General features: G+C 31.5%; 7 protein-coding genes across 7 annotated transcripts; 5 read left to right on the top strand and 2 right to left on the bottom strand. All coding sequences in view use genetic code 12, as the record gives it.

The window, feature by feature from the left end:
- Positions 1-177: 177 nt before the first annotated feature.
- CTRG_05289 (phosphoinositide 5-phosphatase) lies at positions 178-1,515 on the bottom strand (the record flags this gene model as incomplete). The annotated part of the gene is made up of 1 exon (XM_002550945.1): positions 178-1,515. One exon carries the CDS (start codon positions 1,513-1,515, stop codon positions 178-180), a length of 1,338 nt encoding a protein of 445 aa, XP_002550991.1.
- Positions 1,516-1,650: 135 nt separating this feature from the next.
- CTRG_05288 (SF3a splicing factor complex subunit) lies at positions 1,651-3,132 on the top strand (the record flags this gene model as incomplete). The annotated part of the gene is made up of 1 exon (XM_002550944.1): positions 1,651-3,132. The coding sequence occupies one exon, from the start codon at positions 1,651-1,653 to the stop codon at positions 3,130-3,132; it is 1,482 nt and encodes a 493-aa protein (XP_002550990.1).
- A 941-nt stretch (positions 3,133-4,073) lies between these two features.
- SPE2 (adenosylmethionine decarboxylase) lies at positions 4,074-5,135 on the top strand (the record flags this gene model as incomplete). The annotated part of the gene is made up of 1 exon (XM_002550943.1): positions 4,074-5,135. The coding sequence occupies one exon, from the start codon at positions 4,074-4,076 to the stop codon at positions 5,133-5,135; it is 1,062 nt and encodes a 353-aa protein (XP_002550989.1).
- A 257-nt stretch (positions 5,136-5,392) lies between these two features.
- TFB3 (TFIIH/NER complex subunit) lies at positions 5,393-6,484 on the top strand (the record flags this gene model as incomplete). Its single annotated transcript, XM_002550942.1, has 1 exon — positions 5,393-6,484. The coding sequence occupies one exon, from the start codon at positions 5,393-5,395 to the stop codon at positions 6,482-6,484; it is 1,092 nt and encodes a 363-aa protein (XP_002550988.1).
- Positions 6,485-6,508: 24 nt separating this feature from the next.
- On the bottom strand, positions 6,509-7,819 carry RMT2 (protein-arginine N5-methyltransferase; the record flags this gene model as incomplete). The annotated part of the gene is made up of 1 exon (XM_002550941.1): positions 6,509-7,819. One exon carries the CDS (start codon positions 7,817-7,819, stop codon positions 6,509-6,511), a length of 1,311 nt encoding a protein of 436 aa, XP_002550987.1.
- Positions 7,820-10,930: 3,111 nt separating this feature from the next.
- HMS1 (Hms1p) lies at positions 10,931-12,646 on the top strand (the record flags this gene model as incomplete). The annotated part of the gene is made up of 1 exon (XM_002550940.1): positions 10,931-12,646. The coding sequence occupies one exon, from the start codon at positions 10,931-10,933 to the stop codon at positions 12,644-12,646; it is 1,716 nt and encodes a 571-aa protein (XP_002550986.1).
- Positions 12,647-13,754: 1,108 nt separating this feature from the next.
- ERG11 (sterol 14-demethylase) lies at positions 13,755-15,341 on the top strand (the record flags this gene model as incomplete). The annotated part of the gene is made up of 1 exon (XM_002550939.1): positions 13,755-15,341. The coding sequence occupies one exon, from the start codon at positions 13,755-13,757 to the stop codon at positions 15,339-15,341; it is 1,587 nt and encodes a 528-aa protein (XP_002550985.1).
- Positions 15,342-15,541: the final 200 nt, after the last annotated feature.

The raw sequence follows: 15,541 nt of genomic DNA, 5'->3' as shown, positions 1-15,541 counted from the left end.
AAATAAAGAAACGAAAAAATCAGGCAGAAAAAAATAAACACTAGTAAAAAAGTTTGTATGTAGTAACTATATGCAGGTCATTTTTGATTTTTGGTGATAGAGTATAATTACATAAGCACAACGGTTCTAAATCATTACCTTCGGTCGTATTGTTCATGAAATTAATATTATATTGTCCTACCAGAGATACCATAATGCAACTAAAAATAACACCAGCATGAACAGTAACATTCTACCTTCTGCGGTAGTACCTAACCATAATCCATAACCGATAATATTATCCAGAAGATGTGTAATTACTTTATTTGTGAAAAAGTCCCATTTTGTTGGTTTTAAGTAGATAGAAGTTGGTCCACTTTCAATATAGTTATCACGTTCGATTTCCTCTAATTGTCCAAAATTCAGAAACCTAGATTGTTGAGATAATCCAGTAGAAACAATCTCCAAACATCTTGACATTGGAGATATTATCAGTTTTGGTGGTTTGAATGGAACTGATATCCTTAAATAAACTGGACGATGATCCGATAATAACAAGGAGTTCACCGAGTCGTATTTATCAATAACTGGTAACGAATGTATTAAATTGGTTCTTAATAAATTTAAATGTTCTCCATCTTCATAGGTTGACAAGAATAAAATTCGATCACACCACGAAGGACTTCTTTTGGAATTGAAAATCGCAGTGTTAATATAGTATTTATAAGTTGGTTGGAATTCAATTTTACCTTCACTAAAACCCAACAAGACTTCACCATTCTTCAACCCTTTATGTAATTCATCATATTGAGAGAATAACTGGTGCACATACTCACCATCAATGGTACTATGTTGGTCAGCTAACGCAAGTAAATTCTGAGTTACCACTGAAGTCTTTTTGTAATTTTGTGTAGTTCTATAATTAAGATCTCCCATTATAAATATGTGATTGTTTGGTTTAATCAAACCAAATCCATCGCCAAATTCAAGACTTCTCATAATAGTCAACAAGTTTTGGTTTCTTTGTTGATAATAATATTCACCTTCGAATGCATTCAAATGAATACCAGCAAAACTCAATTCCACAGATTTCATGTTATCCGGTGAATATTTCAATCTTATACCAACTCCACCTTTCATTGAACTATACCCATATCCAACTGATGATGTTGCTGTTCTGATATTTGAAAATCTTGGGGCAAATGGAGAAAGGACAATTAAACCAATTGACCCAATGTGATTCATGGCTAAGGTTTGGAAACAATCCATACCATACTTCTCAAATAGCATTACTTGGATAGTCTCATTATATGATATTAATTGTTGGTTTGACAAATCTTTAAAACTACCATCTAAAATTGAACAGAACTCTTGAAATGCAAACACATATAATAATGACGGAGTATCAGGTAACGATTCTGCGACTTTTGATTTGAATGAATTGTTCTCAATCACTTGTTTGTTACAGTTATAGGTAAACAAATATAATGGAAGTTGATCTTCCTTAGAGTGTTGGGTCTCCTTGGTTTCTGACATCTTGATATGTCTTGTTGTTGGTTGTTGCTGTTCGTTTCAAATTTCAAGTTTCATTTGCTTGTGGTTTTTTTATCATGTCGCAAAAAAAAAATGTACCAAAGAAAAAAAAAAAATCTTCTACTCTATTCTTAGTGAATGATCATCGCCATCATGAACAACTTTATCGAGACGCAGAGGTCTAACATTGAAGAACTCGATATAATTGAAGATTCAGTGTCCAAAAAGTTATTGAAGAATCCATTTATATTACCATCACATCTACAACCCAAACAAAATTTCCTTATATCAAAGATCAACAAACCAAAATCAACAAAACGACTCACACTTCAACAACAATATGAATTGAAGTACTTTAATGATCGTTATAACCAGATTATCAAAGACTTAAATCATTGTTTAAATTCAGAAAAAGAATTATTTGATAAAGCATTACCCGAACCATCATTTGAAAAATTCGATGAATTGATCAATAATATCCCCGAGAATGAAGAGATGGTCACTGATCCAAGAGTTTTGTATTCAAGTTATAGTTCCTTGGATAAAGAAAAATTTCCAAATGATGTCACTCTTAAGATTAAAAATGGTAAAGAATTGGAATTCGTAAAAAGAAAACACATATTGAGTTATGTTGCATCTCATTTAAAGAATTTGGAGATTGATGAGACATTAGATATGCACAAGTTTCATGATATTTACGTTAACAATTTTGGAAAAGTTTCCTATATTGAATATCTTTATAAGTTTATGAGTTTCCCTTACAATACCACGAATGGGTCATACACCACGTATCTTACTGAATTAAGCGAGTTTCTTACAAAGAGACTAATAGAATTATACCCATTGACTGATTACCAGGAGCTATTGAAATCTTGGAAACTGAATTTTAAAGTTGAAGAAGGGAAGCCAAATGAAAAAGGCGAAATATTCTGTGAACCATGTAACAAAATCTTTGCCAAACAAACAGTTTATGATGCACATTTATCCGGGAAGAAGCATAAGAAGAATGCCCAGAATATATCCCAAAAGGATAGTTTAATTCCTTGGATGGAATATTTGATTCAAAAATTATGCGATGAGTTGAAATTAGATTTAGAATATACTAGATCAGAAGTTGAAAAATTGGCCAATGCATCAGAACGTGAAATCCAATTAGATAAACACTTGCAACGAGAAATTGAAAACGAGTTTGTCAACATAAACGAAGATGATAATGATTCAGAAGTACAAGTATCAGATGACGAAGGTGATGATTCTTTTAAGAATTTACCTCTTGGACCAGATGGCACGCCGATACCATTCTGGCTATATAAATTGCAAGGGTTACATAAACAATACAAATGTGAAATCTGTGGGAATATTACATATAAAGGGAAAAAAGTATTTGTCAAACATTTCAACGAACCAAAGCATCAATATGGGTTGAAATGTCTTGGTATTGATGAGGATAAAATGGTTTTGTTTAAGAATATTGTTAAAATAGACGAGGTAGTACAATTGTGGAGGCTGTTAAAGAAAGAAATCAAAACCCAACTGAATGAAATAGAAATAGAAGACAAACATGGTAATGTAATGTCCGAAAAAGATTATTTAGATTTAAAGAAACAGGGCTTATTGTAAAATCGTGGAGAATTTTCACGTGACCAACTTTAAAATAGGGTGTACAGGTACAGCAACAAAATTTTAATTAATTTTTTTTTCCCTTGAGTCGTGTGCGTTCACAAAGATTATATAATCTGAAACGATCTTGCGAAATGATATGCAGACATTGTGGAGGGTGTCGACGATTGGACAACTTTATAGAATCGGAGATGTACCTTTTCTTGTTTATAAATTGCCAATGCTACAACTTTCGTGCTTTTAAAGAAGAGGAGGAATACCAAGTGTGAGTAAAGTTCGATATTGTTTTAGGTTGCACATTGCAATTTTAATTTGTTGATTTCTCTGAACAAAGAAGATGAAAATTTTTTTCTTCTTCTTCTTCTTCTTCTTCTTTATGTGTACTGTACTGCATTTTCTTGATTCGGTTTAGTTTTAGTTTTAGTGTTGCGATTAAGCTCAGTAAATTTTAAGGCGGAGAAGGAGTCAACTATCGATGTGCAATTACCGTGCATCTCACTCACTCTCACACTCTAAATCATAGCCCTGCAATACAACCAGGCAAAAAATTTTTTTTTTGTTTTTTTCATTTTTCAATTTTTTTTTTTACCATTTCTTTCTTTCTTTCCTTTATCATCAACAAGAAAAGAACAAAATATCCAATTAGTTTCATTTATTCTTTTTATTTGAACGTTAGAGTGTTTTTATTTTTACAATTATTATAAAAAAATAAACACATACCTACGATTCAAATTTTCTATATTTAACTAACCCAATTGAAATATTAAGCATTTTATGCTAAGCGTAAACAAATCTTTTTCAAGAAAAGCCCCTACTTCCTCCTCCTCCTCCACTTCTTCCTTGTCTGCTTCATCTACAGCATCTACTAAAGAAAAAGGTTCCTGACATAACTAATACCCCCCATTTTTACCCGCCGCTTAATCGTCGTTACCAACAGTTAAATGCCACCTACCCAAGCAATTTTCAACCACGAGTTGTCAACTACTTTGGACTCAACCCATGCTTTTGAAGGACCGGAAAAATTATTAGAGATTTGGTTCAATCTGGAAAAATCCGAGTCTTTTGATTTAAGATCAATCAAATATGAATCAATTGTCAAGATTTTGAATTTGGTTCATTGTGAAGTTTTATCAAAAATTTCCAATCCGGAAATGGATGCTTATTTATTGAGTGAATCTTCATTATTTGTGTTTGAGAACAAAATCATTTTGAAAACTTGTGGTAGAACAACCTTGTTGTCCTGTTTGGGGTTGTTGTTTGATACTGTTAAACAAGAGATTAATGAATTTATTAGAGTTCAACAAGTTTTCTACAGTCGTAGAAGCTTCTTTTTCCCAGATCAACAATTACACGTTCATAGTAACTGGAATGAAGAGGTATCCGTTTTGGATAATTATTTTGATAATGGGAAAAGTTACATTGTTGGACACAACACCAATTGGCACCTTTATGTTGCTGGTGATCTTAGTGTTCCATTCCATGATTCCACTTTAGAAATTATCATGACCAAGTTATCTCTTGGTGCATCAAAGAAGTTTTATACTACCAGATTGCCAGGAGATGTAGCTAGTGATGATGATCACGATTTGGGTCATGAATCTGGACAAGAAGTTTTGCATGCAACTGGATTGAACTCATTATTTAAGTATAACAAGGGTCAATCTGCTAGCAAAGAAACCCATGATGGATTTGCTTTCACTCCATGTGGATTTTCAAGTAACTCTATGAATGATGATGGTTTTTACTATACTATTCATGTTACTCCTGAACCAGGTTGGAGCTATGCTTCCTTTGAAACCAACATGCTTGGTGGTAATTATAAGGAAATCATTGATAAATGTATCAATGTTTTTGAACCAGGTCAATTTATGGTTACTTTTTTGACCAATTCTGATGTTCAAACGTTTGAATGTTGCTTAGAAGATGATTATAAAATTCATCACAAAGAAGAGTTAGATGTTGGAGGATATAAATTGTTTTTTGTCGAATTCGTTCGTATCTAGAATGGTTTATATTGATTTTGAGATATGTAGATATTATCTAAAAGAATCTACGTATGTTATTTGTATAGCCTTTTTCTTCACTAAATAAATGAAGTTTTTTTGCTGCATTCGTATATCTTAACCAACTTACACGACCCAAGTTTGATTTTTTTTTTCTTTTTTTTTTTTTTTCTGTATCGAATATAAAGATACAATTTGCTCTTGTATTAAAGATCACGTTTGAAATTCTTTAATTACTAATCACTACTACACTCATAATGCTACAAACAGCCGAAGGTATGTTTATAACTAATAATTTGACCAAACCATACATGAATGAAACACTAACATTATCATTAGATGATCAACTTAAAGATATGTGTCCTATTTGTAAAACGGACAAGTATTTATCACCAAATATGAAGTTTCTAATTAATCCAGAATGTTATCATAAAATATGTGAGAGTTGTGTGGATAGAATATTTTCATTAGGTCCAGCACCTTGTCCATATCCTAAATGTGGGAAAATTTTAAGAAAAAATAAATTTAAACAACAAATATTTGAAGATTTAGTAATTGAAAGAGAAGTTGATATTCGTAGAAAAGTGAATTCTATATATAATAAAACTGAAGAGGATTTTCCTGATTTAAAAGAATTTAATAAGTATCTTGAAGAAGTTGAAGATATTGTGTTTAAATTAAGTAATGGTATTGATGTTGAACAGACAGAAGCAGAATTGAATAAATATGAACTGGAACATAAATTAGAGATTTTGGAAAGAAATATGAGAGAATCTCAAAAGAATGATGATTTAACGAAATATAGAGAAGCTATGGAAAGATTAAAACAAGAGAAATTGAAAATCCAGAAACAAATGGAAATCGAAGATTTAGAATATCAGAAACAACAACAACAAGAATTATTAGATAAAATGACTAATAGTTCATCAAGTTCTGAAGAATTGATTAAGCAACAACAAAATCAAATGTTGAAGAGATCTAGTTTAAGAAGAAAACAATTACAATCTATAAATATTCAATTAGATCAACAATTCAATCAATCAAATCCATTTCATAAACAACTTGCTGAAGATATTCTGGCAGTACCATTTACTCCATTCCAAGGAGATCGTGATTTGAATAAAAAATATACTTTATTACCTGTACCTAATGAAGTTGACAAGATCTTGGATATTGAGAATCATATTAGTGATAGTTATTTCGATCCTTATATTAACAAATTGGCCAAAAATAAGACATACCTTGGTGGTGGATGGAGATTACGTAATGTCTTTGAACAGGCATTAGATGAAGCATTTATTGGTTTGGGATGTAATATAGAATCAGAAAAAAGTAATTATACATTATAGAATATGTACATACACATATATATCTTAATAATCGATGAATTTTATTTCTGGATGGAAATATACAGGACATGACCAGTATGATCTTTTAACATTTTCCCATACACTTTTATCTTCATTATCTTGTAGCATTTCTTTTGGAATATCAATTTCCTTAAATTTACATTCTAATCCGTAATTACCCAAATCAATTTCAACCAATTTTTTATAAACTTCATAGACAACTTCACGATCAGCACCTAAACCATTGAAAAATGAGAAAACACCATGTGGTTTTAATAAACCAACAACATAATCAAACAATTCAAGCATATCTGAATAATGTTCCAGAAAAGTATCGTAGTAAATCCCATTGAAAAAAACTTGTCCATTACTTAATAATTCATCAAGTTTATCTTGCCATCTACCTTCTAAAATAACAACATTTTCTTTTTCATACCAACCATCTTTTTTCAATTTTGCAAGAACATCAGGATGTGCTTCACAAATGTAATGTTTAGTTGGTTTTTGATTTTGAATAAATCCATCAATGATACCCATACCAAATCCAATATTTAATATATAAATTTCAGAATCTTCTTCATTTGTATCTGAATCTATAATGGCACCATTGAAAAGTGTATCTGCACCAAGTTTCATAATATCAGTTTCCCATGCCATCATAACACCATCTTTTCTATCTTTAGTTATAAGTGAATCATCAGTATATTCCAATTTAGTGTTTAAATACGAATTTTGGTTTTGGGATGGTGCATCTACTGGATCATCTACTTCTGCAACAGTCTCTTGTTTTGGTTGTTCCTTTGGTTGTTCATTTAATTGTTGCTCTGGTTCGTCTTTCACTTCGTCCTTCTCCTCGACCAAGTCAGGAATAGCTTCACCAAATTCTTCATGATTCAAATCATCAGTATCTTCAATAATTTCCATATCAAACTCACCGACTTTTCTTAAAACTAATTCTGCTCTTACACCAGCATCAACGATTTGATCATATAATTTACAATTTTTCAATCCTCTTTTAATCAATATACAACCAGGAGTTAAATTTTCAACATCAGTGAAACTCCAACCTGCACCATATTCAAACAATATTTCAACCATTTGATTAACTATTTGATTTTCATCTTCAGTACAATCAACTGGAACATTTCGACATATTAAATGTAATGGAGTTGTAGTTGTTGATGGTTCAATTTCTATATTATTTGTATAATTATATGCTTCTTCAACAGTGTAAGTTGAAGGAATTCCACTCTTTAAGTAGTGTTGTAATTTTTCAATGTATGATTTGTCAATAGGACGAGTTTCAAATCGGCATAAATCGTGTAAATCAGACATGGTAAATTGATTATTAACTGGTATTATTCCCGTGTTACGTTTTTTACTTTTTTTCCATGATTGTAATTTTTCAAGATGAGATGTCGCAAGAAGGGTCGTGGGGAAATGTGCAAAATAAAAAAGAAAAAAAAAAATAAAAAAATTAAAGAATCACTTCGTACCGACATTGCGACATTTATGCAACCAAATTGGTGACAAATTACGACTGTCAATATAATAAAAAGGAACAAGTTTTACTGTTTTGACAGCTGCAGTAACTATACAAGAAAGCCTGTAACTTGATGTTTATTGTTGTAAAAATCTGTATCATTTACTCGAATTCATTGTATGACTTTTTTTTTAATGTTCTTTATTATTGTAAATCATAGTCACTGCTCGACTTCTTTAAATCGCTTGATTACAATCCCAAGCGCGGCGAAGGAGCAGCTTATCACTTTAATGATTTAGAGCTCTGTAAAGGTATGTCAAATTCCACTCTGTGATTTAACGCAACAATCAACTGGATGATTTGATATTTAACAGTATTTATGTCAAGTCTATAATCTACGATAAAAAAAAAAGAAACACAACCATTGAGAAACGTCGTAGATGCTTGATATATATATAATAATTAAATTAATCGATATAAAGTACGAAGAAAAAAAAAACATAAAAAATAAAACATGTAGGGGATTGAAGCTTGATTTCTACTGCATCGTTCCACAGTAGCATAGTCTCATACACTGCATAGGAAATGGAGAAATAGAATCCCGTCCCCCCACCATTAATTACATTTATTTTTTCTTGCTATGCACTAATAGAGAAGAAACGGGTACTTGTTGTAATTAAATACTTAAAATCAACAACTGGAAATTATTGTCTTGTATTGTTAGTTTAATCTTCCTCTTGTAGATACAAACAGGACTAAAGAGTATATTTTTCAGTGCTGAATTTGAAGTAAAGGTTTAAGTTTTTTTTTTTTTTTTGAGATTATGTCTTAGTTAACGGCTGGCAATGTAATCACAGAGTAAACTAAAAAAAGGTAATTATATTATGATGTTTCACTTTGAAATAATTAAACAGACATAAAAAAAGCAATGGAATAGAGTTTGTTCATGTGTGATTTTTTGAATATTGTGTTCTTGTGCATTGATTATTACGGCGAAGTTGTAGCGACTCATTTTTTTTAGTGGGATTTATCAGGTGAGAAAAATAGCAAAAGATGACTCAAGGACACGACTTGGATGCAAAATCATACGATTTTTTTTTTCTTTTTTTTATTCCCACCGCATTGTTTCTTGTTTTGTCCATCTCTCGTTGAGGAGAAGGTTCCAAGTGAGAACCGGAGTTCGAATGAGACAGAACAAGAGGCAAAAAAAAAATTTGCAATCATTCTGAGAAGTAGTACTAGAGAAAGAGGGTGGGTTGGCTGGGATTAGAAATAATATACAATTCTTGGCTATACCAAAGAGAAGTAAACAAAAGAGAAACATTACAGTGAAACAACATAAAGAAGAACCCTCAAACATTCCACCTCAAACCCTTGAATTCTCTCAGTAATGTAGCCAATCAAATCAATATCAATTTGTAAAAGAAAGGGTTGGTAGTTCTGTTCGTTCATGACCTAGAAATACCGATTTACATTCCGGTTCCTGCCGTATGAGTTGGTTCTTTTCTAGATCTCAAAAGTACAAAAAACTAAAGAACTTAATTTAGTGTGTGTATTGTTTAAGCACCTTAAATAAATAAAAAAAGAAAAATTAGTATGACATAGTGCATTATATTCCAACCGCTATGAATACAACAACAACAACAACGCAAAAAAAAAGTGGAGTGATAATCAACAAGGACGTTCATACGCTAAGTTACGTCTTTTACATACACAGAAAAACCCATGGGTAAAGTTTCTTATTATTCCAAGCTCCAATGTACCTTAAATCAAGTACAGCAAATCAAATTTGACAAAATCACAGACGCTTTTATCCCACAAATTATAAGAGAAATTTATAATAAATGTACATTATACATGGTTTTACATTGTAGAATTATAACTTGAACATTATTGTATCCGCCATTTGAATTCTCTCTTTTTTTTGTATTTGCAGTAGTTTCATGTAAATCATTGATATTAAATTGAAACAAAAAGAAACGTATAGAAAGAAGGAATTAAGAATAACAGCAGTTTTATAAATCCATTCTATTTCTAATCATTGTATTTTGGTTTATGGCAGTCCAGGCTAAATGGATAAATTTTAGAGAGTTTAAAAAAAAGCTTCGATTAAAAAAAAAAAAATTAATGTGACTGTTTGCATGATTCTACATGAATTCAAGTTTGTAACAGATTTTTTTTTTTTTGAATACCCTTTAGTGTACATTTCTTTCCATTCTTTCTTCATTAGATATATATAATTATCAACATCATTTTCTTCTTCTTTTTCAATAAAAACAACAACAACAACAACATAGTTTCAATTGAATAATAAGACCAATTGTTTAGCCAGATACCTTTCTCATTTACTCATTATATTTCACTCATAGACCTTCCCAGTTTATTGAAACCCAAGAATTTTCAACAGACAAGGGTTAGTACAAAGGAGAAAAAGAAAGGGGAAATCAAGCATTAACTGGCATTTTATATCTTTGATTTTTCCCAATAAAAGAACCAGTAAAAGGAAAAAGAAAACACCCATTTCATAACAACAGACCGTTGATTTCGAATACTTGAGTATAATAATAATCATTAAAAGAAACGTTGATAATTGGAATATAAATATAACTATAAAAAGCTCCTGAGAATAACCAATTTTAGAAAATAAAAACCACCCCATATACGTTTCTTCTTCCTATATTAATCCCCAAAAAAACGTACACCTACCACCAAACGGAAAAATCTCATTGATATTAAGAAGAATAATCCCTTTAGTTGTTAATTATTTCTTAGTACTAGTTACTATAATTAACTGCAATTGAAATCCGTTATAAACTAATTGGAAAATTATTGCGAATTTTTATTTTATTTTTCTTGATCTTTCATTGTTTACCTAAAAAGAAAACTAAGAATCAAGAATCATTCAAAAGGATTAAATATCTTTAAAGGAATTTTTTTTTTAAAAAAGGAGGGGATTTCAGTAGATGATATTTAAGTTGAATGACTATAACGCATTTCTAACTTCCTTGTTTGATAAAAAGAATGAACAACAATTGGAGAAAAACAATAATACAATAATGGTTCAGAACAACTTAAATCCTGATTTAAATGATGATACTACTAATAATCATCAGAGATTCCCACTTGATTTTGACTTTGGTTTAGCTCCACCACAATATCTTCAACCTAATAATGATAGTCCTAATAGCGACTCACAGAGTAATGCTGATGCCAAGTTTGGCTTGACTAATGGATCAGGGAATTATCACAATTTTGAGTATGAATTGCCTACTAACACAGAATTTATCGCTGAGATTGCTGCATTTGATAATAAAGAGAAGTCAATGGCTACTACAACTCATGATTCAACAAGCTCAATGAATAACAACAATGGTAGTCACACTGGTAGTAATACCCATAATAATGGTACCCCGAACCTTGATCAATTTTCACGATTCAATGCATTTGATGAAAACTTGGAAGATTCAATGATGTTGGAAGATGATACTGATAGTCCAATGGTATTTAATTTGAACAATCAAGGTAGTTATGCTAACAGTCTTCAACCACAACATTCCCAACATCCATCACTACAATCACAACCACCTACATCACAACATCAACTTCCACCACCTGCACCCCAACGACAACAACAACAACAACTACAACCAGGGCAAGGAACACCACAACATCAAATGTCTAATTCCCATACACCTTTGTTTCAAGGTCATAATACCCCAGTTCTTGCTCAAGTGAAACAACAATCATCACAACAACACCTGAGAGTTGGAAGCAGTCAAGAGTTGACATCTATGGGTACACCATTAGCATCCCCATTATCTATTGATACCAATAATTTTAATCCAAATAGATCAACAACAAATAATAGCAAAGAATCATCTGTATTAGATTATCAGAATTCCAAAATGTTGACTGAACAAGCGTCTAAATTATCATTTGGAAATGGTCATGCATTACAGCAACAACAACAACAAGTACCACCATCAAGTTCAAGTAGTATAATTGCAATGAATGGAAATGGGACTCTTGCAGATTCCCCACCAGTGTCACCATTAAATATTAATAATACACCAAAACCAAAAGTTGCCAAAACTAAACAAACAAGAGGACGTAAATCAAAACTTGAAAATCAATTAGGTAATAATAATAATAATAATTCTAATGACAACATCAATTCAATAAATCATAATCCACATCCAGGTCGTCCAAGAATTAAATCGGCTCATAATGTCATTGAACAAAGATATAGAAATAAAATCAATGACAAGTTTAATGCTTTACAGAATTCAGTTCCTACACTAAGAATATTGGCAAAAAAGAAAGAACGGGAGAAATATTTAGCACAACAACATAATGCCAATAATAGTAATCATGATTCAAATAGTAATAATGAAGATTATGATTCATCAGATGATGAAATGATTGAGAATAAGAGTAACATGAATGGAACTCCAAACAATTCAATGAGTAATGGTGTACTTTCATCTTCAATGGATGATGACATTGATTTAGAAGGATTAGAGCCAGCCAGAAAGTTGAACAAAGGAACAATATTGGCTAAATCAATTGAATATATCAAGTTCTTAGAGTTAAAAAATGATAGAATGAAACAAGAACATGATGAATTGATTTTGAAAGCAAGAATGTTAGGATTGGTTATTGATGATGAACAATTATAAATGAAGATATATATGATACCGCCTTGCTTAAATTTGATTATTTCTTCTCCTCCCCCATTTACCCTTGTTATTTTCATGACATTTATATAGTACTTCTTTTTTTTTATTTTGCTTTTTTATTATTCTACTACTTATTATTCTTAATATTATTTATATAGATATGACTTTATTGTAATAAAATTTCCAAAATTCATTTTCGATTGAACATTGACATTGAATATTGACATTGACAAAATGATTAGATTTATTTCTATGTGGTTTTAATTTGGTTGTATTGACATTGTCCTTGTCGTCTTCGCTGCCGCCGTCGTTCCTTTAATCCTGCCACATTGTTTGTAGGTTCATGGATGGGGTCCAATTCTTATTACCGTTGGATATTGGCATAAAGTTACTTGACCGCTACAGTTTTCTAATTATCACAACGTCATATCTGCATAATGTCTGACCTTTTGTGTGTGATTCTATTTCTGACATGGTGTGTGTGTGTGACCGTTGTATGTAATCTAGTAATCCATCAGTTGATTGTCATTACTAAACCGTACGCGACAATTGGTTGTCTGAGCCAAATTAGCAACCAAACAATGTATGGCTATGCGTGTGCGTGTTGCCAAAAATAAAAAAAAATCTGAGAAATGAATTTATTTATACGACGCGAAATTAAACGATGAGCTTTAATAGTGAAAGGAACGAACAGGAGAAAAAAAAAAAAAGAAACCAACGACAAAAGCCAAAATGTGAATTACAATGGGAATAAAACACGGTGAAGAAATTATTCTCCCATTGTACACTACCGCCATTTCTCATTACCACTAGCAGTACCACTACCACCAGCGCGGACTATCGTTTACTGTACAATCAAATCATCATACCATTCGTATAAGCACATTAAAGAAATTTTTTTTTTTTTTATTTTTCTTTTTGAATTTTCTTTTTTTTTTTTTTAACCAATAAATTTTCATTCGATTTTAATATTTAAATTGAAGAATATCCCACAGGCTTATTTGAAATCTTAAATCTAATTTCGATCTTTGATTTATCACAGTTATAGACCCACAAGGTTTCTTGTTTATTATTTATTAGTTCAACCTATTCTTTTGTCAACACAGTAATGGCTATTGTTGATACTGCCATTGATGGCATCAATTATTTCTTATCCTTATCATTAACTCAACAAATCACCATCTTGGTTGTTTTCCCATTCATCTACAACATAGCATGGCAATTACTTTACTCCTTAAGAAAAGATAGAGTTCCAATGGTTTTCTACTGGATCCCATGGTTTGGTTCTGCTGCTAGTTATGGTATGCAACCATACGAATTCTTTGAAAAGTGCAGATTGAAATATGGTGATGTTTTTTCATTTATGTTATTAGGTAAAGTTATGACTGTTTATTTGGGTCCAAAAGGTCACGAATTCATTTACAATGCTAAATTATCCGATGTTTCTGCTGAAGAAGCTTATACCCATTTGACTACTCCTGTTTTTGGTAAAGGTGTTATTTATGATTGTCCAAACTCTAGATTAATGGAACAAAAGAAGTTTGCTAAATTTGCTTTGACTACTGATTCTTTCAAAACCTATGTTCCAAAGATCAGAGAAGAAGTTTTGAATTATTTTGTTAACGATGTTAGTTTCAAAACCAAGGAAAGAGACCATGGTGTTGCTAGTGTTATGAAAACTCAACCAGAAATCACTATTTTCACTGCTTCTCGTTGTTTATTTGGTGATGAAATGAGAAAGAGTTTCGACAGATCATTTGCTCAATTGTATGCTGACTTGGATAAAGGTTTCACCCCAATCAACTTTGTTTTCCCAAACTTGCCATTACCTCATTACTGGAGACGTGACGCTGCTCAAAGAAAGATATCTGCTCATTACATGAAGGAAATTAAGAGAAGAAGAGAAAGCGGTGATATTGATCCAAAGAGAGATTTGATTGATTCCTTGTTGGTTAACTCTACTTATAAAGATGGTGTTAAAATGACTGATCAAGAAATTGCTAACCTTTTAATTGGTGTTTTGATGGGTGGTCAACATACTTCTGCTTCCACTTCTGCCTGGTTCTTGTTGCATTTGGCTGAACAACCACAATTACAAGATGATCTTTACGAAGAATTGACCAACTTGTTGAAAGAAAAGGGTGGTGACTTGAACGATTTGACTTACGAAGACTTGCAAAAATTACCATTGGTTAACAACACTATTAAAGAAACTTTGAGAATGCACATGCCATTGCATTCTATTTTCAGAAAAGTTATGAACCCATTGAGAGTCCCAAATACCAAATATGTTATTCCAAAAGGTCACTATGTCTTAGTTTCTGCCGGTTATGCTCATACCAGTGATAGATGGTTTGAACACCCAGAACATTTCAACCCAAGAAGATGGGAATCTGATGATACCAAGGCTAGTGCTGTTTCTTTCAATTCTGAAGATACTGTTGATTATGGTTTCGGTAAAATTTCCAAAGGTGTCTCCTCTCCATACTTGCCATTCGGTGGTGGTAGACACAGATGTATTGGTGAACAATTTGCTTATGTTCAATTGGGAACTATTTTGACCACTTATATCTACAACTTCAAATGGAGATTAAACGGTGATAAGGTTCCAGATGTTGATTACCAATCCATGGTTACCTTACCATTAGAACCTGCTGAAATCGTTTGGGAAAAGAGAGATACTTGTATGGTTTAGAACACCATGGAGTAGCTAGAAAAATCCCATTATTATTTTTTTTATACATATTTATGCCTTTAATACAGTATACATTTTTTTAACATATAGATATATCTACATTATAAAACACTAGAAGTTCTTGCTAAGTAAAAACAGTCTTCGATTTTTCTATTTTTTTAATTATATTTCATGACTCATATCGCGGTATACGTTTCAGT

This window comes from Candida tropicalis (genome assembly GCF_000006335.3).
Source record: "Candida tropicalis MYA-3404 genomic scaffold supercont3.8, whole genome shotgun sequence".
NCBI classification, from domain to species: domain Eukaryota; kingdom Fungi; phylum Ascomycota; class Pichiomycetes; order Serinales; family Debaryomycetaceae; genus Candida; species Candida tropicalis.
The sequence above is the reverse complement of the archived record's forward strand: the minus strand, read 5'-3'. Positions and strand labels throughout refer to the sequence as shown.